The sequence below is a fragment of the Taudactylus pleione genome, unplaced genomic scaffold (assembly GCF_031769625.1).
Source record: "Taudactylus pleione unplaced genomic scaffold, aTauple2 ptg000189l, whole genome shotgun sequence".
NCBI classification, from domain to species: domain Eukaryota; kingdom Metazoa; phylum Chordata; class Amphibia; order Anura; family Myobatrachidae; genus Taudactylus; species Taudactylus pleione.
Window position 1 is genome coordinate 11,053,879 of NW_028284591.1, and position 26,451 is coordinate 11,080,329.

At 50.1% G+C, this 26,451-nt stretch overlaps 1 protein-coding gene across 1 annotated transcript in view; it reads right to left on the reverse strand.

Annotated features, from left to right (window-relative positions):
• The window catches only part of LOXHD1 (lipoxygenase homology PLAT domains 1), a 365,669-nt gene that overhangs the window by 63,234 nt on the left and 275,984 nt on the right, over nt 1–26,451 (reverse strand). Inside the window, exons 27-28 of the mRNA XM_088476506.1 lie at nt 985–1,118; nt 590–738 (exon numbers count right to left, since the gene is read on the reverse strand). Coding sequence (XP_088332632.1) covers nt 590–738; nt 985–1,118 — 283 coding nt within the window. The remainder of the gene's footprint in view (nt 1–589; nt 739–984; nt 1,119–26,451) is intronic.

A 26,451-nucleotide genomic window follows, 5' to 3' on the forward strand; every position in this document is an offset into this window, starting at 1 on the left:
CCCTACCCTAACCCTCCCTTAGGGGTGCCTAACTCTAACCTCCCCCCTAAGTGCCTAACCCTAATCCCCCTTGTAAGTGCCTAAACCTAACCCCCCCTTCCCCGCCGCCTAAACCTAAGTCTCCCGGGGGGTGCCTGACCATAACCTCCACCCGGGGGTGCCTAGCCCTAACCCTCCCTTCCCCTAGCCTAACACTAACCCTCCAGGGGGGTGCCGAACCCTAAATCCCCCCGGGAGCCCTGAACCTAACCCCTCCCCCCCTCCGCGGCTGCCGGCGTCGGTCTTCCTGCGTCTGGTTAATGACAGGCGTCGAGTTTTCGACGCCTGTCATTAGTACCACGCCGGGATTACAGTGTCTGGAAGCCGGCGGTCGGGATTTAGGCCATCGGCTTCTGGACCACATCCCAGCGAAACGAGTGTCCTCGATTCTTCCTGTAATCACGTAGTGTAATGCTAGGCAGTGTGAGAGCAGTAGGGACCTGTAGCCGAAGTCCCTACTCCTTGTCCTGTCCCTACTCCCCTGTATTTGCGGCAGCGCCAGCTCCTGCGCTAGAACACAGGCGTTCTACTAAGGCGAGAGGACACACACCTTTCTGTTCCAAGCCCAGTGTTGCTAGCGATTGCTCTTCATCATCATCGTCCTTCTTCATAAACGCTTCGTTGACCGGTACCAGTTGGCGAGAAATCTGCCCGTCATCTTCATCCACCGCCAGCCATCTTTGGCATGGGAAAAAGTATCTGTAGGAGGCGCAAACACACAAGAACAGTCGCTATCGCCCATCACAGCTAGAAATAAACAAATGGATTATTTTATGCCGTATCCAATTAATAAATTGTTTATGACATTCTGGGGGGGGAGAATACTAACACGATCCTAACGTTAAAAGCTTCAGTGCCGAAACAATCTGGGCCTAAAACTTATAAGACGGCGCTGAATAATATATTTCTTGCCAGCAATTCGTGTGATCTGCATAAAACACTTACTTTGTATCGTCCTTCTCATCTACTATCTCCACTCGGTCCAGAAACCAAGCGGCGTTCCCCCCGGAGTTATCGTGACGGATTCTCAGCTTTTTCAGTTCTCCCAAATCCACCGCGCTTATCGTAAATACGTCCTCCTAGAGGCAAGTGGTAACAATAAATCAATATGTGCCAAGGGCTGGGTAACGCTGGGTCACCGTAATACGTGATTTGCAAAGGAACTATTGCTGCACAACAACAGGCAAAAATCATCGTCACTCATCACCTTATTGTATAGCTGTACTATAAAGCAGGATCAGTTAGGGGTGTACCACATCCGTATTTAGGAGAAATGCCAATACCGAATCCATTCATAAATTCATTTAAAAACTGAATCTGTACATTTAATTAAGGTGAGGACTAAATGAGAACATCCGATTTGTTATGTTAGCTTCTGAAGGTATAATCATGTGTCCCATTTACTGAGACTGCAGAGATAACTGGATTTTGGATACATTAATGCACAAGATTTGCATGCATGGGGCATCCTGTGTTTCATGCAGCTCCGATGGGATTATTGATCCCTATAAGGCCATTCATGCAAACAAGACAGATTAATTGATGCACGATAACATTAATTAAATTATTCCCCCCCCCCCTTATGATCAATCAAATACGAACGGCTGGTACCGGTGATAATAATCTGCTTCTAACGCCCCGTCTGAGCTGCCTCTGCCCTATCTAGCCCCAAGTGTCTGTACCAACGGCTGGTACTGGCGATAATAATCTGCTTCGTTCTAACGCCCTGTCTGAGGTGCTTCTGCCCTATCTAGCCCCAAGTGTCTGTATGAACGGCTGGTACAGGGGATAATAATCTGCTTCTTACGCCCTGTCTGAGCTGCTTCTGCCCTATCTAGTCCCAAGTGTCTGTATGATCGGCTGGTACTGGTGATAATAATCTGCTTCTTACGCCCTGTCTGAGCTGCTTCTGCCCTATCTAGCCCCAAGTGTCTGTATGAACGGCTGGTACTGGGGATAATAATCTGCTTCTAACGCCCTGTCTGAGCTGCTTCTGCCCTATCTAGCCCCAAGTGTCTGTATGACCGGCTGGTACTGGTGATAATAATCTGCTTCTAACGCCCTGTCTGAGGTGCTTCTGCCCTATCTAGCCCCAAGTGTCTGTATGAACGGCTGGTACAGGGGATAATAATCTGCTTCTTACGCCCTGTCTGAGCTGCTTCTGCCCTATCTAGTCCCAAGTGTCTGTATGATCGGCTGGTACTGGTGATAATAATCTGCTTCTTACGCCCTGTCTGAGCTGCTTCTGCCCTATCTAGCCCCAAGTGTCTGTATGATCGGCTGGTACTGGTGATAATAATCTGCCTCTAACGCCCTGTCTGAGCTGCTTCTGCCCTATCTAGCGCCAAGTGTCTGTATGATCGGCTGGTACTGGTGATAATAATCTGCTTCTAACGCCCTGTCTGAGATGCTTCTGCCCTATCTAGCCCCAAGTGTCTGTACTAACGGCTGGTACTGGTGATAATAATCTGCCTCTAACGCCCTGTCTGAGCTGCTTCTGCCCTATCTAGCACCAAGTGTCTGTATGAACGGCTGGTACTGGTGATAATAATCTGCTTCTAACGCCCTGTCTGAGCTGCTTCTGCCCTATCTAGCCCCAAGTGTCTGTATGATCGGCTGGTACTGGTGATAATAATCTGCTACTAACGTCCTGTCTGAGCTGCTTCTGCCCTATCTAGCCCCAAGTGTCTGTATGATCGGCTGGTACTGGTGATAATAATCTGCCTCTAACGCCCTGTCTGATCTGCTTCTGCCCTATCTAGCCCCAAGTGTCTGTATGAACGGCTGGTACTGGTGATAATAATCTGCCTTTAATGCCCTGTCTGAGCTGCTTCTGCCCTATCTAGCCCCAAGTGTCTGTATGACCGGCTGGTACTGGGGATAATAATCTGCTTCTAACGCCCTGTCTGAGCTGCTTCTGCCCTATCTAGCCCCAAGTGTCTGTATGAACGGCTGGTACTGGTGATAATAATCTGCCTCTAACGCCCTGTCTGATCTGCTTCTGCCCTATCTAGCCCCAAGTGTCTGTATGAACGGCTGGTACTGGTGATAATAATCTGCCTTTAATGCCCTGTCTGAGCTGCTTCTGCCCTATCTAGCCCCAAGTGTCTGTATGACCGGCTGGTACTGGGGATAATAATCTGCTTCTAACGCCCTGTCTGAGCTGCTTCTGCCCTATCTAGCCCCAAGTGTCTGTATGAACGGCTGGTACTGGTGATAATAATCTGCCTCTAACGCCCTGTCTGATCTGCTTCTGCCCTATCTAGCCCCAAGTGTCTGTATGATCGGCTGGTACTGGTGATAATAATCTGCCTCTAACGCCCTGTCTGAGCTGCTTCTGCCCTATCTAGCACCAAGTGTCTGTATGAACGGCTGGTACTGGTGATAATAATCTGCTTCTAACGCCCTGTCTGAGCTGCTTCTGCCCTATCTAGCCCCAAGTGTCTGTATGATCGGCTGGTACTGGTGATAATAATCTGCTACTAACGTCCTGTCTGAGCTGCTTCTGCCCTATCTAGCCCCAAGTGTCTGTATGATCGGCTGGTACTGGTGATAATAATCTGCCTCTAATGCCCTGTCTGAGCTGCTTCTGCCCTATCTAGCCCCAAGTGTCTGTATGAACGGCTGGTACTGGTGATAATAATCTGCTTCTAACGCCCTGTCTGATCTGCTTCTGACCTATCTAGCCCCAAGTGTCTGTATGAACGGCTGGTACTGGTGATAATAATCTGCCTCTAACGCCCTGTCTGAGCTGCCTCTGCCCTATCTAGCCCCAAGTGTCTGTATGAACGGCTGGTACTGGTGATAATAATCTGCCTCTAACGCCCTGTCTGAGCTGCTTCTGCCCTATCTAGCCCCAAGTGTCTGTATGAACGATTGGTACAGGGGATAATAATCTGCTTCTAACGCCCTCTCTGAGCTGCTTCTGCCCTATCTAGCCCCAAGTGTCTGTATGAACGGCTGGTACTGGTGACAATAATCTGTCTCTAACGCCCTGTCTGAGCTGCATCTGCCCTATCTAGCCTCAAGTGTCTGTATGATCGGCTGGTACTGGTGATAATAATCTGCTACTAACGCCCTGTCTGAGCTGCTTCTGCCCTATCTAGCCCCAAGTGTCTGTATGAACGGCTGGTACTGGCGATAATAATCTGCTTCTAACGCCCTGCCTGAGCTGCTTCTGCCCTATCTAGCGCCAAGTGTCTGTATGATCGGCTGGTACTGGTGATAATAATCTGCTTCTAACGCCCTGTCTGAGCTGCTTCTGCCCTATCTAGCCCCAAGTGTCTGTATGATCGGCTGGTACTGGTGATAATAATCTGCCTCTAACGCCCTGTCTGATCTGCTTCTGCCCTATCTAGCCCCAAGTGTCTGTATGAACGGCTGGTACTGGTGATAATAATCTGCTTCTAACGTCCTGTCTGAGCTGCTTCTGCCCTATCTAGCCCCAAGTGTCTGTATGACCGGCTGGTACTGGTGATAATAATCTGCTTCTAACGCCCTGTCTGAGCTGCTTCTGCCCTATCTAGCCCCAAGTGTCTCTACCAACGGCTGGTACTGGTGATAATAATCTGCCTCTAACTCCCTGTCTGAGCTGCTTCTGCCCTATCTAGTCCCAAGTGTCTGTATGATCGGCTGGTACAGGTGATAATAATCTGCTTCTAACGCCCTGTCTGAGCTGCTTCTGCCCTATCTAGCCCCAAGTGTCTGTATGAACGGCTGGTACTGGCGATAATAATCTGCTTCTAACGCCCTGTCTGAGCTGCTTCTGCCCTATCTAGCGCCAAGTGTCTGTATGATCGGCTGGTACTGGTGATAATAATCTGCTTCTAACGCCCTGTCTGAGATGCTTCTGCCCTATCTAGCCCCAAGTGTCTGTATGACCGGCTGGTACTGGTGATAATAACCTGCTTCTAACGCCCTGTCTGAGCTGCTTCTGCCCTATCTAGCCCCAAGTGTCTGTATGATCGGCTGGTACTGGTGATAATAATCTGCCTCTAACGCCCTGTCTGAGCTGCTTCTGCCCTATCTAGCCCCAAGTGTCTGTATGATCGGCTAGTACTGGTAATAATAATCTGCCTCTAACGCCCTGTCTGAGATGCTTCTGCCCTATCTAGCCCCAAGTGTCTGTATGATCGGCTGGTACTGGTGATAATAATCTGCTTCTAACGCCCTGTCTGAGCTGCCTCTGCCCTATCTAGCCCCAAGTGTCTGTATGATCGGCTGGTACTGGTGATAATAATCTGCTTCTAACGCCCTGTCTGAGCTGCTTCTGCCCTATCTAGCCCCAAGTGTCTGTACCAACGGCTGGTACTGGTGATAATAATCTGCTTCTAACGCCCTGTCTGATCTGCTTCTGCCCTATCTAGCCCCAAGTGTCTGTATGATCGGCTGGTACTGGTGATAATAATCTGCTTCTAACGCCCTGTCTGAGCTGGTTCTGCCCTATCTAGCCCCAAGTGTCTGTATGATCGGCTGGTACTGGTGATAATAATCTGCTTCTAACACCCTGTCTGAGCTGCCTCTGCCCTATCTAGCCCCAAGTGTCTGTACCAACGGCTGGTACTGGTGATAATAATCTGCTTCTAACGCCCTGTCTGATCTGCTTCTGCCCTATCTAGCCCCAAGTGTCTGTATGATCGGCAGGTACTGGTGATAATAATCTGCTTCTAACGCCCTGTCTGAGCTGCTTCTGCCCTATCTAGCCCCAAGTGTCTGTATGACCGGCTGGTACTGGTGATAATAATCTGCCTCTAACGCCCTGTCTGAGCTGCTTCTGCCCTATCTAGCCCCAAGTGTCTGTATGAACGGCTGGTACTGGTGATAATAATCTGCTTCTAACGCCCTGTCTGAGCTGCTTCTGCCCTATCTAGCCCCAAGTGTCTGTATGATCGGCTGGTACTGGTGATAATAATCTGCCTCTAACGCCCTGTTTGAGCTGCTTCTGCCCTATCTAGCCCCAAGTGTCTGTATGAACGGCTGGTACTGGTGATAATAATCTGCTACTAACGCCCTGTCTGAGCTGCTTCTGCCCTATCTAGCCCCAAGTGTCTGTACCAACGGCTGGTACTGGTGATAATAATCTGCTACTAACGCCCTGTCTGAGCTGCTTCTGCCCTATCTAGCCCCAAGTGTCTGTACCAACGGCTGGTACTGGTGATAATAATCTGCTTCTAAAGCGCTGTCTGTGCTGCTTCTGCCCTATCTAGCCCCAAGTGTCTGAATGAACGGCTGGTACTGGTGATAATAATCTGCTTCTAACGCCCTGTCTGAGCTGCTTCTGCCCTATCTAGCCCCAAGTGTCTGTATGATCGGCTGGTACTAGTGATAATAATCTGCCTCTAACGCCCTGTCTGAGCTGCTTCTGCCCTATCTAGCCCCAAGTGTCTGTATGAACGGCTGGTACTGGTGATAATAATCTGCCTCTAACGCCCTGTCTGAGCTGCTTCTGCCCTATCTAGCCCCAAGTGTCTGTATGATCGGCTGGTACTGGTGATAATAATCTGCTTCTAACGCCCTGTCTGAGCTGCTTCTGCCCTATCTAGCCCCAAGTGTCTGTATGATCGGCTGGTACTGGTGATAATAATCTGCCTCTAACGCCCTGTCTGATCTGCTTCTGCCCTATCTAGCCCCAAGTGTCTCTACCAACGGCTGGTACTGGTGATAATAATCTGCCTCTAACGCCCTGTCTGATCTGCTTCTGCCCTATCTAGCCCCAAGTGTCTGTATAATCGGCTGGTACTGGTGATAATAATCTGCTACTAACGCCCTGTCTGAGCTGCTTCTGCCCTATCTAGCCCCAAGTGTCTGTATGAACGGCTGGTACTGGTGATAATAATCTGCTACTAACGCCCTGTCTGAGATGCTTCTGCCCTATCAAGCCCCAAGTGTCTGTATGAACGGCTGGTACAGGGGATAATAATCTGCTTCTAACGCCCTGTCTGAGCTGCTTCTGCCCTATCTAGCCCCAAGTGTCTGTATGAACGGCTGGTACTGGTGATAATAATCTGCTACTAACGCCCTGTCTGAGATGCTTCTGCCCTATCTAGCCCCAAGTGTCTGTATGAACGGCTGGTACTGGTGATAATAATCTGCTTCTAACGCCCTGTCTGAGCTGCTTCTGCCCTATCTAGCCCCAAGTGTCTGTATGACCGGCTGGTACTGGTGATAATAATCTGCTTCTAACGCCCTGTTTTAGCTGCTTCTGCCCTATCTAGCCCCAAGTGTCTGTATGATCGGCTGGTACTGGTGATAATAATCTGCTTCTAACGCCCTGTCTGAGCTGCCTCTGCCCTATCTAGCCCCAAGTGTCTGTATGATCGGCTGGTACTGGTGATAATAATCTGCTTCTAACGCCCTGTCTGAGCTGCTTCTGCCCTATCTAGCCCCAAGTGTCTGTATGAACGTCTGGTACTGGTGATAATAATCTGCCTCTAACGCCCTGTCTGAGCTGCTTCTGCCCTATCTAGCCCCAAGTGTCTGTATGATCGGCTGGTACTGGTGATAATAATCTGCTTCTAACGCCCTGTCTGAGCTGCTTCTGCCCTATCTAGCCCCAAGTGTCTGTATGAACGGCTGGTACTGGTGATAATAATCTGCCTCTAACGCCCTGTCTGAGCTGCTTCTGCCCTATCTAGCCCCAAGTGTCTGTATGATCGCCTGGTACTGGTGATAATAATCTGCTTCTAACGCCCTGTCTGAGCTGCTTCTGCCCTATCTAGCCCCAAGTGTCTGTATGAACGGCTGGTACTGGTGATAATAATCTGCTACTAACGCCCTGTCTGAGCTGCTTCTGCCCTATCTAGCCCCAAGTGTCTGTACCAACGGCTGGTACTGGTGAAAATAATCTGCCTCTAACGCCCTGTCTGAGCTGCTTCTGCCCTATCTAGCCCCAAGTGTCTGTATGATCGGCTGGTACTGGTGATAATAATCTGCTTCTAACGCCCTGTCTGATCTGCTTCTGCCCTATCTAGCCCCAAGTGTCTCTACCAACGGCTGGTACTGGTGATAATAATCTGCCTCTAACGCCCTGTCTGAGCTGCTTCTACCCTATCTAGTCCCAAGTGTCTGTATGATCGGCTGGTACAGGTGATAATAATCTGCTTCTAACGCCCTGTCTGAGCTGCTTCTGCCCTATCTAGCCCCAAGTGTCTGTATGAACGGCTGGTACTGGCGATAATAATCTGCTTCTAACGCCCTGTCTGAGCTGCTTCTGCCCTATCTAGCACCAAGTGTCTGTATGATCGGCTGGTACTGGTGATAATAATCTGCTTCTAACGCCCTGTCTGAGCTGCTTCTGCCCTATCTAGCCCCAAGTGTCTGTATGACCGGCTGGTACTGGTGATAATAATCTGCTTCTAACGCCCTGTCTGAGCTGCTTCTGCCCTATCTAGCCCCAAGTGTCTGTATGATCGGCTGGTACTGGTGATAATAATCTGCTACTAACGCCCTGTCTGAGCTGCTTCTGCCCTATCTAGCCCCAAGAGTCTGTATGAACGGCTGGTACAGGGGATAATAATCTGCTTCTAACGCCCTGTCTGAGCAGCTTCTGCCCTATCTAGCCCCAAGTGTCTGTTTGAACGGCTGGTACTGGTGATAATAATCTGCTACTAACGCCCTGTCTGAGATGCTTCTGCCCTATCTAGCCCCAAGTGTCTGTATGACCGGCTGGTACTGGTGATAATAATCTGCTTCTAACGCCCTGTCTGAGCTGCTTCTGCCCTATCTAGCCCCAAGTGTCTGTATGATCGGCTGGTACTGGTGATAATAATCTGCTTCTAACGCCCTGTCTGAGCTGCTTCTGCCCTATCTAGCCCCAAGTGTCTGTACCAACGGCTGGTACTGGTGATAATAATCTGCTTCTAACGCCCTGTCTGAGCTGCTTCTGCCCTATCTAGCCCCAAGTGTCTGTATGAACGGCTGGTACTGGTGATAATAATCTGCCTCTAACGCCCTGTCTGAGCTGCTTCTGCCCTATCTAGCCCCAAGTGTCTGTATGACCGGCTGGTACTGGTGATAATAATCTGCTTCTAACGCCCTGTCTGAGCTGCTTCTGCCCTATCTAGCCCCAAGTGTCTGTATGAACGGCTGGTACTGGTGATAATAATCTGCCTCTAACGCCCTGTCTGAGCTGCTTCTGCCCTATCTAGCCCCAAGTGTCTGTATGATCGGCTGGTACTGGTGATAATAATCTGCTACTAACGCCCTGTCTGAGCTGCTTCTGCCCTATCTAGCCCCAAGTGTCTGTATGAACGGCTGGTACTGGCGATAATAATCTGCTTCTAACGCCCTGTCTGAGCTGCTTCTGCCCTATCTAGCGCCAAGTGTCTGTATGATCGGCTGGTACTGGTGATAATAATCTGCTTCTAACGCCCTGTCTGAGCTGCTTCTGCCCTATCTAGCCCCAAGTGTCTGTATGATCGGCTGGTACTGGTGATAATAATCTGCTTCTAACGTCCTGTCTGAGCTGCTTCTGCCCTATCTAGCCCCAAGTGTCTGTATGACCGGCTGGTACTGGTGATAATAATCTGCTTCTAACGCCCTGTCTGATCTGCTTCTGCCCTATCTATCCCCAAGTGTCTCTACCAACGGCTGGTACTGGTGATAATAATCTGCCTCTAACGCCCTGTCTGAGCTGCTTCTGCCCTATCTAGTCCCAAGTGTCTGTATGATCGGCTGGTACAGGTGATAATAATCTGCTTCTAACGCCCTGTCTGAGCTGCTTCTGCCCTATCTAGCCCCAAGTGTCTGTATGAACGGCTGGTACTGGCGATAATAATCTGCTTCTAACGCCCTGTCTGAGCTGCTTCTGCCCTATCTAGCGCCAAGTGTCTGTATGAACGGCTGGTACTGGTGATAATAATCTGCTACTAACGCCCTGTCTGAGATGCTTCTGCCCTATCTAGCCCCAAGTGTCTGTATGAACGGCTGGTACTGGTGATAATAATCTGCTTCTAACGCCCTGTCTGAGCTGCTTCTGCCCTATCTAGCCCCAAGTGTCTGTATGATCGGCTGGTACTGGTGATAATAATCTGCTTCTAACGCCCTGTCTGAGATGCCTCTGCCCTATCTAGCCCCAAGTGTCTGTATGATCGGCTGGTACTGGTGATAATAATCTGCTTCTAACGCCCTGTCTGAGCTGCTTCTGCCCTATCTAGCCCCAAGTGTCTGTACCAACGGCTGGTACTGGTGATAATAATCTGCTTCTAACGCCCTGTCTGAGCTGCTTCTGCCCTATCTAGCCCCAAGTGTCTGTATGAACGGCTGGTACTGGTGATAATAATCTGCTTCTAACGCCCTGTCTGAGCTGCTTCTGCCCTATGTAGCCCCAAGTGTCTGTATGAACGGCTGGTACTGGTGATAATAATCTGCTACTAACGCCCTGTCTGAGCTGCTTCTGCCCTATCTAGCCCCAAGTGTCTGTACCAACGGCTGGTACTGGTGATAATAATCTGCCTCTAATGCCCTGTCTGAGCTGCTTCTGCCCTATCTAGCCCCAAGTGTCTATATGAACGGCTGGTACTGGTGATAATAATCTGCCTCTAACGCCCTGTCTGAGCTGCTTCTGCCCTATCTAGCCCCAAGTGTCTGTATGATCGGCTGGTACTGGTGATAATAATCTGCTACTAACGCCCTGTCTGAGCTGCTTCTGCCCTATCTAGCCCCAAGTGTCTGTATGAACGGCTGGTACTGGCGATAATAATCTGCTTCTAACGCCCTGTCTGAGCTGCTTCTGCCCTATCTAGCGCCAAGTGTCTGTATGATCGGCTGGTACTGGTGATAATAATCTGCTTCTAACGCCCTGTCTGAGCTGCTTCTGCCCTATCTAGCCCCAAGTGTCTGTATGATCGGCTGGTACTGGTGATAATAATCTGCTTCTAACGTCCTGTCTGAGCTGCTTCTGCCCTATCTAGCCCCAAGTGTCTCTACCAACGGCTGGTACTGGTGATAATAATCTGCCTCTAACGCCCTGTCTGAGCTGCTTCTGCCCTATCTAGTCCCAAGTGTCTGTATGATCGGCTGGTACAGGTGATAATAATCTGCTTCTAACGCCCTGTCTGAGCTGCTTCTGCCCTATCTAGCCCCAAGTGTCTGTATGAACGGCTGGTACTGGCGATAATAATCTGCTTCTAACGCCCTGTCTGAGCTGCTTCTGCCCTATCTAGCGCCAAGTGTCTGTATGATCGGCTGGTACTGGTGATAATAATCTGCTTCTAACGCCATGTCTGAGCTGCTTCTGCCCTATCTAGCCCCAAGTGTCTGTATGATCGGCTGGTACTGGTGATAATAATCTGCTTCTAACGTCCGGTCTGAGCTGCTTCTGCCCTATCTAGCGCCAAGTGTCTGTATGATCGGCTGGTACTGGTGATAATAATATGCTTCTAACGCCCTGTCTGAGCTGCTTCTGCCCTATCTAGCGCCAAGTGTCTGTATGATCGGCTGGTACTGGTGATAATAATCTGCTTCTAACGCCCTGTCTGAGCTGCTTCTGCCCTATCTAGCCCCAAGTGTCTGTATGATCGGCTGGTACTGGTGATAATAATCTGCTACTAACGCCCTGTCTGAGCTGCTTCTGCCCTATCTAGCCCCAAGTGTCTGTATGAACGGCTGGTACTGGTGATAATAATCTGCTTCTAACGCCCTGTCTGAGCTGCTTCTGCCCTATCTAGCCCCAAGTGTCTGTATGATCGGCTGGTACTGGTGATAATAATCTGCCTCTAACGCCCTGTTTGAGCTGCTTCTGCCCTATCTAGCCCCAAGTGTCTGTATGAACGGCTGGTACTGGTGATAATAATCTGCCTCTAACGCCCTGTCTGAGCTGCTTCTGCCCTATCTAGCCCCAAGTGTCTGTACCAACGGCTGGTACTGGTGATATTAATCTGCTACTAACGCCCTGTCTGAGCTGCTTCTGCCCTATCTAGCCCCAAGTGTCTGTATGAACGGCTGGTACTGGTGATAATAATCTGCTTCTAACGCCCTGTCTGAGCTGCTTCTGCCCTATCTAGCCCCAAGTGTCTGTATGATCGGCTGGTACTAGTGATAATAATCTGCCTCTAACGCCCTGTCTGAGCTGCTTCTGCCCTATCTAGCCCCAAGTGTCTGTATGAACGGCTGGTACTGGTGATAATAATCTGCCTCTAACGCCCTGTCTGAGCTGCTTCTGCCCTATCTAGCCCCAAGTGTCTGTATGATCGGCTGGTACTGGTGATAATAATCTGCTTCTAACGCCCTGTCTGATCTGCTTCTGCCCTATCTAGCCCCAAGTGTCTGTATGATCGGCTGGTACTGGTGATAATAATCTGCTTCTAACGCCCTGTCTGAGCTGCTTCTGCCCTATCTAGCCCCAAGTGTCTGTATGATCGGCTGGTACTGGTGATAATAATCTGCCTCTAACGCCCTGTCTGATCTGCTTCTGCCCTATCTAGCCCCAAGTGTCTCTACCAACGGCTGGTACTGGTGATAATAATCTGCCTCTAACGCCCTGTCTGATCTGCTTCTGCCCTATCTAGCCCCAAGTGTCTCTACCAACGGCTGGTACTGGTGATAATAATCTGCCTCTAACGCCCTGTCTGATCTGCTTCTGCCCTATCTAGCCCCAAGTGTCTGTATAATCGGCTGGTACTGGTGATAATAATCTGCTACTAACGCCCTGTCTGAGCTGCTTCTGCCCTATCTAGCCCCAAGTGTCTGTATGAACGGCTGGTACTGGTGATAATAATCTGCTACTAACGCCCTGTCTGAGATGCTTCTGCCCTATCAAGCCCCAAGTGTCTGTATGAACGGCTGGTACAGGGGATAATAATCTGCTTCTAACGCCCTGTCTGAGCTGCTTCTGCCCTATCTAGCCCCAAGTGTCTGTATGAACGGCTGGTACTGGTGATAATAATCTGCTACTAACGCCCTGTCTGAGATGCTTCTGCCCTATCTAGCCCCAAGTGTCTGTATGAACGGCTGGTACTGGTGATAATAATCTGCTTCTAACGCCCTGTCTGAGCTGCTTCTGCCCTATCTAGCCCCAAGTGTCTGTATGACCGGCTGGTACTGGTGATAATAATCTGCTTCTAACGCCCTGTTTTAGCTGCTTCTGCCCTATCTAGCCCCAAGTGTCTGTATGATCGGCTGGTACTGGTGATAATAATCTGCTTCTAACGCCCTGTCTGAGCTGCCTCTGCCCTATCTAGCCCCAAGTGTCTGTATGATCGGCTGGTACTGGTGATAATAATCTGCTTCTAACGCCCTGTCTGAGCTGCTTCTGCCCTATCTAGCCCCAAGTGTCTGTATGAACGTCTGGTACTGGTGATAATAATCTGCCTCTAACGCCCTGTCTGAGCTGCTTCTGCCCTATCTAGCCCCAAGTGTCTGTATGATCGGCTGGTACTGGTGATAATAATCTGCTTCTAACGCCCTGTCTGAGCTGCTTCTGCCCTATCTAGCCCCAAGTGTCTGTATGAACGGCTGGTACTGGTGATAATAATCTGCCTCTAACGCCCTGTCTGAGCTGCTTCTGCCCTATCTAGCCCCAAGTGTCTGTATGATCGCCTGGTACTGGTGATAATAATCTGCTTCTAACGCCCTGTCTGAGCTGCTTCTGCCCTATCTAGCCCCAAGTGTCTGTATGAACGGCTGGTACTGGTGATAATAATCTGCTACTAACGCCCTGTCTGAGCTGCTTCTGCCCTATCTAGCCCCAAGTGTCTGTACCAACGGCTGGTACTGGTGAAAATAATCTGCCTCTAACGCCCTGTCTGAGCTGCTTCTGCCCTATCTAGCCCCAAGTGTCTGTATGATCGGCTGGTACTGGTGATAATAATCTGCTTCTAACGCCCTGTCTGATCTGCTTCTGCCCTATCTAGCCCCAAGTGTCTCTACCAACGGCTGGTACTGGTGATAATAATCTGCCTCTAACGCCCTGTCTGAGCTGCTTCTACCCTATCTAGTCCCAAGTGTCTGTATGATCGGCTGGTACAGGTGATAATAATCTGCTTCTAACGCCCTGTCTGAGCTGCTTCTGCCCTATCTAGCCCCAAGTGTCTGTATGAACGGCTGGTACTGGCGATAATAATCTGCTTCTAACGCCCTGTCTGAGCTGCTTCTGCCCTATCTAGCACCAAGTGTCTGTATGATCGGCTGGTACTGGTGATAATAATCTGCTTCTAACGCCCTGTCTGAGCTGCTTCTGCCCTATCTAGCCCCAAGTGTCTGTATGACCGGCTGGTACTGGTGATAATAATCTGCTTCTAACGCCCTGTCTGAGCTGCTTCTGCCCTATCTAGCCCCAAGTGTCTGTATGAACGGCTGGTACAGGGGATAATAATCTGCTTCTAACGCCCTGTCTGAGCAGCTTCTGCCCTATCTAGCCCCAAGTGTCTGTATGATCGGCTGGTACTGGTGATAATAATCTGCTACTAACGCCCTGTCTGAGCTGCTTCTGCCCTATCTAGCCCCAAGAGTCTGTATGAACGGCTGGTACAGGGGATAATAATCTGCTTCTAACGCCCTGTCTGAGCAGCTTCTGCCCTATCTAGCCCCAAGTGTCTGTTTGAACGGCTGGTACTGGTGATAATAATCTGCTACTAACGCCCTGTCTGAGCTGCTTCTGCCCTATCTAGCCCCAAGTGTCTGTATGATCGGCTGGTACTGGTGATAATAATCTGCTTCTAACGCCCTGTCTGAGCTGCTTCTGCCCTATCTAGCCCCAAGTGTCTGTACCAACGGCTGGTACTGGTGATAATAATCTGCTTCTAACGCCCTGTCTGAGCTGCTTCTGCCCTATCTAGCCCCAAGTGTCTGTATGATCGGCTGGTACTGGTGATAATAATCTGCTTCTAACGCCCTGTCTGAGCTGCTTCTGCCCTATCTAGCGCCAAGTGTCTGTATGATCGGCTGGTACTGGTGATAATAATCTGCTTCTAACGCCCTGTCTGAGCTGCTTCTGCCCTATCTAGCCCCAAGTGTCTGTATGATCGGCTGGTACTGGTGATAATAATCTGCTTCTAACGTCCTGTCTGAGCTGCTTCTGCCCTATCTAGCCCCAAGTGTCTGTATGACCGGCTGGTACTGGTGATAATAATCTGCTTCTAACGCCCTGTCTGATCTGCTTCTGCCCTATCTATCCCCAAGTGTCTCTACCAACGGCTGGTACTGGTGATAATAATCTGCCTCTAACGCCCTGTCTGAGCTGCTTCTGCCCTATCTAGTCCCAAGTGTCTGTATGATCGGCTGGTACAGGTGATAATAATCTGCTTCTAACGCCCTGTCTGAGCTGCTTCTGCCCTATCTAGCCCCAAGTGTCTGTATGAACGGCTGGTACTGGCGATAATAATCTGCTTCTAACGCCCTGTCTGAGCTGCTTCTGCCCTATCTAGCGCCAAGTGTCTGTATGAACGGCTGGTACTGGTGATAATAATCTGCTACTAACGCCCTGTCTGAGATGCTTCTGCCCTATCTAGCGCCAAGTGTCTGTATGAACGGCTGGTACTGGTGATAATAATCTGCTACTAACGCCCTGTCTGAGCTGCTTCTGCCCTATCTAGCCCCAAGTGTCTGTATGATCGGCTGGTACTGGTGATAATAATCTGCTTCTAACGCCCTGTCTGAGCTGCTTCTGCCCTATCTAGCCCCAAGTGTCTGTATGATCGGCTGGTACTGGTGATAATAATCTGCTTCTAACGCCCTGTCTGAGATGCCTCTGCCCTATCTAGCCCCAAGTGTCTGTATGATCGGCTGGTACTGGTGATAATAATCTGCTTCTAACGCCCTGTCTGAGCTGCTTCTGCCCTATCTAGCCCCAAGTGTCTGTACCAACGGCTGGTACTGGTGATAATAATCTGCTTCTAACGCCCTGTCTGAGCTGCTTCTGCCCTATCTAGCCCCAAGTGTCTGTATGAACGGCTGGTACTGGTGATAATAATCTGCCTCTAACGCCCTGTCTGAGCTGCTTCTGCCCTATCTAGCCCCAAGTGTCTGTATGACCGGCTGGTACTGGTGATAATAATCTGCTTCTAACGCCCTGTCTGAGCTGCTTCTGCCCTATCTAGCCCCAAGTGTCTGTATGAACGGCTGGTACTGGTGATAATAATCTGCTACTAACGCCCTGTCTGAGCTGCTTCTGCCCTATCTAGCCCCAAGTGTCTGTACCAACGGCTGGTACTGGTGATAATAATCTGCCTCTAATGCCCTGTCTGAGCTGCTTCTGCCCTATCTAGCCCCAAGTGTCTATATGAACGGCTGGTACTGGTGATAATAATCTGCCTCTAACGCCCTGTCTGAGCTGCTTCTGCCCTATCTAGCCCCAAGTGTCTGTATGATCGGCTGGTACTGGTGATAATAATCTGCTACTAACGCCCTGTCTGAGCTGCTTCTGCCCTATCTAGCCCCAAGTGTCTGTATGAACGGCTGGTACTGGCGATAATAATCTGCTTCTAACGCCCTGTCTGAGCTGCTTCTGCCCTATCTAGCGCCAAGTGTCTGTATGATCGGCTGGTACTGGTGATAATAATCTGCTTCTAACGCCCTGTCTGAGCTGCTTCTGCCCTATCTAGCCCCAAGTGTCTGTATGATCGGCTGGTACTGGTGATAATAATCTGCTTCTAACGTCCTGTCTGAGCTGCTTCTGCCCTATCTAGCCCCAAGTGTCTGTATGACCGGCTGGTACTGGTGATAATAATCTGCTTCTAACGCCCTGTCTGATCTGCTTCTGCCCTATCTAGCCCCAAGTGTCTCTACCAACGGCTGGTACTGGTGATAATAATCTGCCTCTAACGCCCTGTCTGAGCTGCTTCTGCCCTATCTAGTCCCAACTGTCTGTATGATCGGCTGGTACAGGTGATAATAATCTGCTTCTAACGCCCTGTCTGAGCTGCTTCTGCCCTATCTAGCCCCAAGTGTCTGTATGAACGGCTGGTACTGGCGATAATAATCTGCTTCTAACGCCCTGTCTGAGCTGCTTCTGCCCTATCTAGCGCCAAGTGTCTGTATGATCGGCTGGTACTGGTGATAATAATCTGCTTCTAACGCCATGTCTGAGCTGCTTCTGCCCTATCTAGCCCCAAGTGTCTGTATGATCGGCTGGTACTGGTGATAATAATCTGCTTCTAACGTCCGGTCTGAGCTGCTTCTGCCCTATCTAGCGCCAAGTGTCTGTATGATCGGCTGGTACTGGTGATAATAATCTGCTTCTAACGCCCTGTCTGAGCTGCTTCTGCCCTATCTAGCCCCAAGTGTCTGTATGATCGGCTGGTACTGGTGATAATAATCTGCTACTAACGCCCTGTCTGAGCTGCTTCTGCCCTATCTAGCCCAAAGTGTCTGTATGATCGGCTGGTACTGGTGATAATAATCTGCTTCTAACGCCCTGTCTGAGATGCTTCTGCCCTATCTAGCCCCAAGTGTCTGTATGATCGGCTGGTACTGGTGATAATAATCTGCTTCTAACGCCCTGTCTGAGCTGCTTCTGCCCTATCTAGCCCCAAGTGTCTGTATGAACGGCTGGTACTGGTGATAATAATCTGCTTCTAACGCCCTGTCTGAGCTGCTTCTGCCCTATCTAGCCCCAAGTGTCTGTATGATCAGCTGGTACTGGTGATAATAATCTGCCTCTAACGCTCTGTCTGAGCTGCTTCTGCCCTATCTAGCCCCAAGTGTCTGTATAATCGGCTGGTACAGGTGATAATAATCTGCTACTAATGCCCTGTCTGAGCTGCTTCTGCCCTATCTAGCCCCAAGTGTCTGTATGATCGGCTGGTACTGGTGATAATAATCTGCCTCTAACGCCCTGTCTGAGCTGCTTCTGCCCTATCTAGCCCCAAGTGTCTGTATGATCGGCTGGTACTGGCGATAATAATCTGCCTCTAACGTCCTGTCTGAGCTGCTTCTGCCCTATCTAGCCCCAAGTGTCTGTATGAACGGCTGGTACTGGTGATAATAATCTGCTTCTAACGCCCTGTCTGAGCTGCTTCTGCCCTATCTAGCCCCAAGTGTCTGTATGAACGGCTGGTACTGGTGATAATAATCTGCTTCTAACGCCCTGTCTGATCTGCTTCTGCCCTATCTAGCCCCAAGTGTCTGTATGACCGGCTGGTACAGGGGATAATAATCTGCTACTAACGCCCTGTCTGATCTGCTTCTGCCCTATCTAGCCCCAAGTGTCTGTATGAACGGCTGGTACTGGTGATAATAATCTGCTACTAACGCCCTGTCTGAGCTGCTTCTGCCCTATCTAGCGCCAAGTGTCTGTATGAACGGCTGGTACTGGTGATAATAATCTGCTACTACCGCCCTGTCTGAGCTGCTTCTGCCCTATTTAGCCCCAAGTGTCTGTATGAACGGCTGGTACTGGTGATAATAATCTGCTACTAACGCCCTGTCTGAGCTGCTTCTGCCCTATCTAGCCCCAAGTGTCTGTATGACCGGCTGGTACTGGTGATAATAATCTGCTACTAACGCCCTGTCTGAGATGCTTCTGCCCTATCTAGCCCCAAGTGTCTGTATGAACGGCTGGTACTGGTGATAATAATCTGCTTCTAACGCCCTGTCTGAGCTGCTTCTGCCCTATCTAGCGCCAAGTGTCTGTATGAACGGCTGGTACTGGTGATAATAATCTGCTACTAACGCCCTGTCTGAGCTGCTTCTGCCCTATCTAGCGCCAAGTGTCTGTATGAACGGCTGGTACTGGTGATAATAATCTGCTTCTAACGCCCTGTCTGAGCTGCTTCTGCCCTATCTAGCCCCAAGTGTCTGTATGATCGGCTGGTACAGGTGATAATAATCTGCTACTAACGCCCTGTCTGATCTGCTTCTGCCCTATCTAGCCCCAAGTGTCTGTATGAACGGCTGGTACTGGTGATAATAATCTGCCTCTAACGCCCTGTCTGAGCTGCCTCTGCCCTATCTAGCGCCAAGTGTCTGTATGATCGGCTGGTACTGGTGATAATAATCTGCTACTAACGCCCTGTCTGAGATGCTTCTGCCCTATCTAGCCCCAAGTGTCTGTACCAACGGCTGGTACTGGTGATAATAATCTGCTACTAACGCCCTGTCTGAGCTGCTTCTGCCCTATCTAGCCCCAAGTGTCTGTATGACCGGCTGGTACAGGTGATAATAATCTGCTTCTAACGCCCTGTCTGAGCTGCTTCTGCCCTATCTAGCCCCAAGTGTCTGTATGACCGGCTGGTACTGGGGATAATAATCTGCTTCTAACGCCCTGTCTGAGCTGCTTCTGCCCTATCTAGCCCCAAGTGTCTGTATGAACGGCTGGTACTGGTGATAATAATCTGCTTCTAACGCCCTGTCTGAGCTGCTTCTGCCCTATCTAGCCCCAAGTGTCTGTATGATCGGCTGGTACTGGTGATAATAATCTGCTTCTAACGCTCTGTCTGAGCTGCTTCTGCCCTATCTAGCCCCAAGTGTCTGTATGATCGGCTGGTACTGGTGATAATAATCTGCTTCTAACGCTCTGTCTGAGCTGCTTCTGCCCTATCTAGCCCCAAGTGTCTGTATGACCGGCTGGTACTGGTGATAATAATCTGCTTCTAACGCTCTGTCTGAGCTGCTTCTGCCTGTCTAGCCCCAAGTGTCTGTATGACCGGCTGGTACTGGTGATAATAATCTGCTTCTAACGTCCTGTCTGAGCTGCTTCTGCCCTATCTAGCCCCAAGTGTCTGTATGATAGGCTGGTACTGGGGATAATAATCTGCTTCTAACGCCCTGTCTGAGCTGCTTCTGCCCTATCTAGCCCCAAGTGTCTGTATGATCGGCTGGTACTGGTGATAATAATCTGCTTCTAACGCCCTGTCTGAGCTGCTTCTGCCCTATCTAGCCCCAAGTGTCTGTATGATCGGCTGGCACTGGCGATAATAATCTGCTTCTAACGCCCTGTCTGAGCTGCTTCTGCCCTATCTAGCGCCAAGTGTCTGTATGATCGGCTGGTACTGGTGATAATAATCTCCTTCTAACGCCCTGTCTGAGCTGCTTCTGCCCTATCTAGCCCCAAGTGTCTGTATGATCGGCTGGTACTGGTGATAATAATCTGCTTCTAACGCCCTGTCTGAGATGCTTCTGCCCTATCTAGCCCCAGGTGTCTGTAAGAACGGCTGGTACTGGGGATAATAATCTGCTTCTAACGCCCTGTCTGAGCTGCTTCTGCCCTATCTAGCCCCAAGTGTCTGTATGATCAGCTGGTACTGGTGATAATAATCTGCTACTAACGCCCTGTCTGAGATGCTTCTGCCCTATCTAGCCCCAAGTGTCTGTATGAACGGCTGGTACTGGTGATAATAATCTGCTACTAACGCCCTGTCTGAGCTGCTTCTGCCCTATCTAGCCCCAAGTGTCTGTATGACCGGCTGGTACAGGTGATAATAATCTGCTTCTAACGCCCTGTCTGAGCTGCTTCTGCCCTATCTAGCCCCAAGTGTCTGTATGACCGGCTGGTACTGGGGATAATAATCTGCTTCTAACGCCCTGTCTGAGCTGCTTCTGCCCTATCTAGCCCCAAGTGTCTGTATGACCGGCTGGTACTGGTGATAATAATCTGCTACTAATGCCCTGTCTGAGCTGCTTCTGCCCTATCTAGCCCCAAGTGTCTGTATGATCGGCTGGTACTGGTGATAATAATCTGCCTCTAACGTCCTGTCTGAGCTGCTTCTGCCCTATCTAGCCCCAAGTGTCTGTATGACCGGCTGGTACTGGTGATAATAATCTGCTTCTAACGCCCTGTCTGAGCTGCTTCTGCCCTATCTAGCCCCAAGTGTCTGTATGACTGGCTGGTACTGGTGATAATAATCTGCTACTAACGCCCTGTCTGATCTGCTTCTGCCCTATCTAGCCCCAAGTGTCTGTATGACCGGCTGGTACAGGGGATAATAATCTGCTACTAACGCCCTGTCTGATCTGCTTCTGCCCTATCTAGCCCCAAGTGTCTGTATGAACGGCTGGTACTGGGGATAATAATCTGCTACTAACGCCCTGTCTGATCTGCTTCTGCCCTATCTAGCGCCAAGTGTCTGTATGAACGGCTGGTACTGGTGATAATAATCTGCTACTAACGCCCTGTCTGAGCTGCTTCTGCCCTATTTAGCCCCAAGTGTCTGTATGAACGGCTGGTACTGGTGATAATAATCTGCTACTAACGCCCTGTCTGAGCTGCTTCTGCCCTATCTAGCCCCAAGTGTCTGTATGACCGGCTGGTACTGGTGATAATAATCTGCTACTAACGCCCTGTCTGAGATGCTTCTGCCCTATCTAGCCCCAAGTGTCTGTAAGAACGGCTGGTACTGGTGATAATAATCTGCTTCTAACGCCCTGTCTGAGCTGCTTCTGCCCTATCTAGCGCCAAGTGTCTGTATGAACGGCTGGTACTGGTGATAATAATCTGCTACTAACGCCCTGTCTGAGCTGCTTCTGCCCTATCTAGCGCCAAGTGTCTGTATGAACGGCTGGTACTGGTGATAATAATCTGCTTCTAACGCCCTGTCTGAGCTGCTTCTGCCCTATCTAGCTCCAAGTGTCTGTATGATCGGCTGGTACAGGTGATAATAATCTGCTACTAACGCCCTGTCTGATCTGCTTCTGCCCTATCTAGCCCCAAGTGTCTGTATGAACGGCTGGTACTGGTGATAATAATCTGCCTCTAACGCCCTGTCTGAGCTGCCTCTGCCCTATCTAGCGCCAAGTGTCTGTATGATCGGCTGGTACTGGTGATAATAATCTGCTTCTAACGCCCTGTCTGAGCTGCTTCTGCCCTATCTAGCCCCAAGTGTCTGTATGAACGGCTGATACTGGGGATAATAATCTGCTTCTAACGCCCTGTCTGAGCTGCTTCTGCCCTATCTACCCCCAAGTGTCTGTATGATCGGCTGGTACTGGTGATAATAATCTGCTACTAACACCCTGTCTGAGATGCTTCTGCCCTATCTAGCCCCAAGTGTCTGTACCAACGGCTGGTACTGGTGATAATAATCTGCTACTAACGCCCTGTCTGAGCTGCTTCTGCCCTATCTAGCCCCAAGTGTCTGTATGACCGGCTGGTACAGGTGATAATAATCTGCTTCAAACGCCTTGTCTGAGCTGCTTCTGCCCTATCTAGCCCCAAGTGTCTGTATGACCGGCTGGTACTGGGGATAATAATCTGCTTCTAACGCCCTGTCTGAGCTGCTTCTGCCCTATCTAGCCCCAAGTGTCTGTATGAACGGCTGGTACTGGTGATAATAATCTGCTTCAAACGCCCTGTCTGAGCTGCTTCTGCCCTATCTAGCCCCAAGTGTCTGTATGATCGGCTGGTACTGGTGATAATAATCTGCCTCTAACGCCCTGTCTGAGCTGCTTCTGCCCTATCTAGCCCCAAGTGTCTGTATGACCGGCTGGTACTGGTGATAATAATCTGCCTCTAACGCCCTGTCTGAGCTGCTTCTGCCCTATCTAGCCCCAAGTGTCTGTATGATCGGCTGGTACTGGTGATAATAATCTGCTTCTAACGCTCTGTCTGAGCTGCTTCTGCCCTATCTAGCCCCAAGTGTCTGTATGATCGGCTGGTACTGGTGATAATAATCTGCTTCTAACGCTCTGTCTGAGCTGCTTCTGCCCTATCTAGCCCCAAGTGTCTGTATGACCGGCTGGTACTGGTGATAATAATCTGCTTCTAACGCTCTGTCTGAGCTGCTTCTGCCCTATCTAGCCCCAAGTGTCTGTATGATCGGCTGGCACTGGCGATAATAATCTGCTTCTAACGCCCTGTCTGAGCTGCTTCTGCCCTATCTAGCGCCAAGTGTCTGTATGATCGGCTGGTACTGGTGATAATAATCTCCTTCTAACGTCCTGTCTGAGCTGCTTCTGCCCTATCTAGCCCCAAGTGTCTGTATGATCGGCTGGTACTGGTGATAATAATCTGCTTCTAACGCCCTGTCTGAGATGCTTCTGCCCTATCTAGCCCCAGGTGTCTGTATGAACGGCTGGTACTGGGGATAATAATCTGCTTCTAACGCCCTGTCTGAGCTGCTTCTGCCCTATCTAGCCCCAAGTGTCTGTATGATCAGCTGGTACTGGTGATAATAATCTGCTTCTAACGCCCTGTCTGAGCTGCTTCTGCCCTATCTAGCCCCAAGTGTCTGTATGAACGGCTGGTACTGGTGATAATAATCTGCTACTAACGCCCTGTCTGAGCTGCTTCTGCCCTATCTAGCCCCAAGTGTCTGTATGAACGGCTGGTACTGGTGATAATAATCTGCTTCTAACGCCCTGTCTGAGCTGCTTCTGCCCTATCTAGCGCCAAGTGTCTGTATGATCGGCTGGTACTGGTGATAATAATCTGCTTCTAACGCCCTGTCTGAGCTGCTTCTGCCCTATCTAGCACCAAGTGTCTGTATGAACGGCTGGTACTGGTGATAATAATCTGCTTCTAACGCCCTGTCTGAGCTGCTTCTGCCCTATCTAGCCCCAAGTGTCTGTATGATCGGCTGGTACTGGTGATAATAATCTGCTTCTAACGCCCTGTCTGAGCTGCTTCTGCCCTATCTAGCCCCAAGTGTCTGTATGATCGGCTGTACTGGTGATAATAATCTGCCTCTAACGCCCTGTCTGAGCTGCTTCTGCCCTATCTAGCGCCAAGTGTCTGTATGATCGGCTGGTACTGGTGATAATAATCTGCTTCTAACGCCCTGTCTGATCTGCTTCTGCCCTATCTAGCCCCAAGTGTCTGTACTAACGGCTGGTACTGGTGATAATAATCTGCCTCTAACGCCCTGTCTGAGCTGCTTCTGCCCTATCTAGCACCAAGTGTCTGTATGAACGGCTGGTACTGGTGATAATAATCTGCTTCTAACGCCCTGTCTGAGCTGCTTCTGCCCTATCTAGCCCCAAGTGTCTGTATGATCGGCTGGTACTGGTGATAATAATCTGCTACTAACGTCCTGTCTGAGCTGCTTCTGCCCTATCTAGCCCCAAGTGTCTGTATGATCGGCTGGTACTGGTGATAATAATCTGCCTCTAATGCCCTGTCTGAGCTGCTTCTGCCCTATCTAGCCCCAAGTGTCTGTATGAACGGCTGGTACTGGTGATAATAATCTGCTTCTAACGCCCTGTCTGAGCTGCTTCTGCCCTATCTAGCCCCAAGTGTCTGTATGATCGGCTGGTACTGGTGATAATAATCTGCTACTAACGTCCTGTCTGAGCTGCTTCTGCCCTATCTAGCCCCAAGTGTCTGTATGATCGGCTGGTACTGGTGATAATAATCTGCTTCTAACGCCCTGTCTGAGCTGCTTCTGCCCTATCTAGCCCCAAGTGTCTGTATGATCGGCTGGTACTGGTGATAATAATCTGCTTCTAACGCCCTGTCTGAGCTGCTTCTGCCCTATCTAGCCCCAAGTGTCTGTAGGATCGGCTGGTACTGGTGATAATAATCTGCCTCTAACGCCCTGTCTGAGCTGCTTCTGCCCTATCTAGCCCCAAGTGTCTGTATGATCGGCTGGTACTGGTGATAATAATCTGCCTCTAACGCCCTGTCTGAGCTGCTTCTGCCCTATCTAGCGCCAAGTGTCTGTATGATCGGCTGGTACTGGTGATAATAATCTGCTTCTAACGCCCTGTCTGAGATGCTTCTGCCCTATCTAGCCCCAAGTGTCTGTACTAACGGCTGGTACTGGTGATAATAATATGCTTCTAACGCCCTGTCTGAGCTGCTTCTGCCCTATCTAGCCCCAAGTGTCTGTACCAACGGCTGGTACTGGTGATAATAATCTGCCTCGAACGCCCTGTCTGAGCTGCTTCTGCCCTATCTAGCCCCAAGTGTCTGTATGAACGGCTGGTACTGGTGATAATAATCTGCTACTAACGCCCTGTCTGAGCTGCTTCTGCCCTATCTAGCCCCAAGTGTCTGTACCAACGGCTGGTACTGGTGATAATAATCTGCCTCTAATGCCCTGTCTGAGCTGCTTCTGCCCTATCTAGCCCCAAGTGTCTGTATGACCGGCTGGTACTGGTGATAATAATCTGCTTCTAACGCCCTGTCTGATCTGCTTCTGCCCTATCTAGCCCCAAGTGTCTGTACCAACGGCTGGTACTGGTGATAATAATCTGCCTCTAATGCCCTGTCTGAGCTGCTTCTGCCCTATCTAGCCCCAAGTGTCTGTATGACCGGCTGGTACTGGTGATAATAATCTGCTTCTAACGCCCTGTCTGATCTGCTTCTGCCCTATCTAGCCCCAAGTGTCTGTACCAACGGCTGGTACTGGTGATAATAATCTGCCTCTAATGCCCTGTCTGAGCTGCTTCTGCCCTATCTAGCCCCAAGTGTCTGTATGACCGGCTGGTACTGGTGATAATAATCTGCTTCTAACGCCCTGTCTGAGCTGCTTCTGCCCTATCTAGCCCCAAGTGTCTGTATGAACGGCTGGTACTGGTGATAATAATCTGCTTCTAACGCCCTGTCTGAGCTGCTTCTGCCCTATCTAGCCCCAAGTGTCTGTATGATCGGCTGGTACTGGTGATAATAATCTGCTTCTAACACCCTGTCTGAGCTGCCTCTGCCCTATCTAGCCCCAAGTGTCTGTACCAACGGCTGGTACTGGTGATAATAATCTGCCTCTAACGCCCTGTATGATCTGCTTCTGCCCTATCTAGCCCCAAGTGTCTGTATGACCGGCTGGTACTGGGGATAATAATCTGCCTCTAACGCCCTGTCTGATCTGCTTCTGCCCTATCTAGCCCCAAGTGTCTGTATGATCGGCTGGTACTGGTGATAATAATCTGCTTCTAACGCCCTGTCTGAGCTGCTTCTGCCCTATCTAGCCCCAAGTGTCTGTATGATCGGCTGGTACTGGTGATAATAATCTGCCTCTAACGCCCTGTCTGATCTGCTTCTGCCCTATCTAGCCCCAAGTGTCTGTATGACTGGCTGGTACTGGGGATAATAATCTGCCTCTAACGCCCTGTCTGATCTGCTTCTGCCCTATCTAGCCCCAAGTGTCTGTATGACCGGCTGGTACTGGTGATAATAATCTGCTTCTAACGCCCTGTCTGAGCTGGTTCTGCCCTATCTAGCCCCAAGTGTCTGTATGACCGGCTGGTACTGGGGATAATAATCTGCCTCTAACGCCCTGTCTGATCTGCTTCTGCCCTATCTAGCCCCAAGTGTCTGTATGATCGGCTGGTACTGGTGATAATAATCTGCTTCTAACGCCCTGTCTGAGCTGCTTCTGCCCTATCTAGCCCCAAGTGTCTGTATGACCGGCTGGTACTGGTGATAATAATCTGCCTCTAACGCTCTGTCTGAGCTGCTTCTGCCCTATCTAGCCCAAAGTGTCTGTATGACCGGCTGGTACTGGTGATAATAATCTGCCTCTAACGTCCTGTCTGATCTGCTTCTGCCCTATCTAGCCCCAAGTGTCTGTATGACCGGCTGGTACTGGTGATAATAATCTGCTA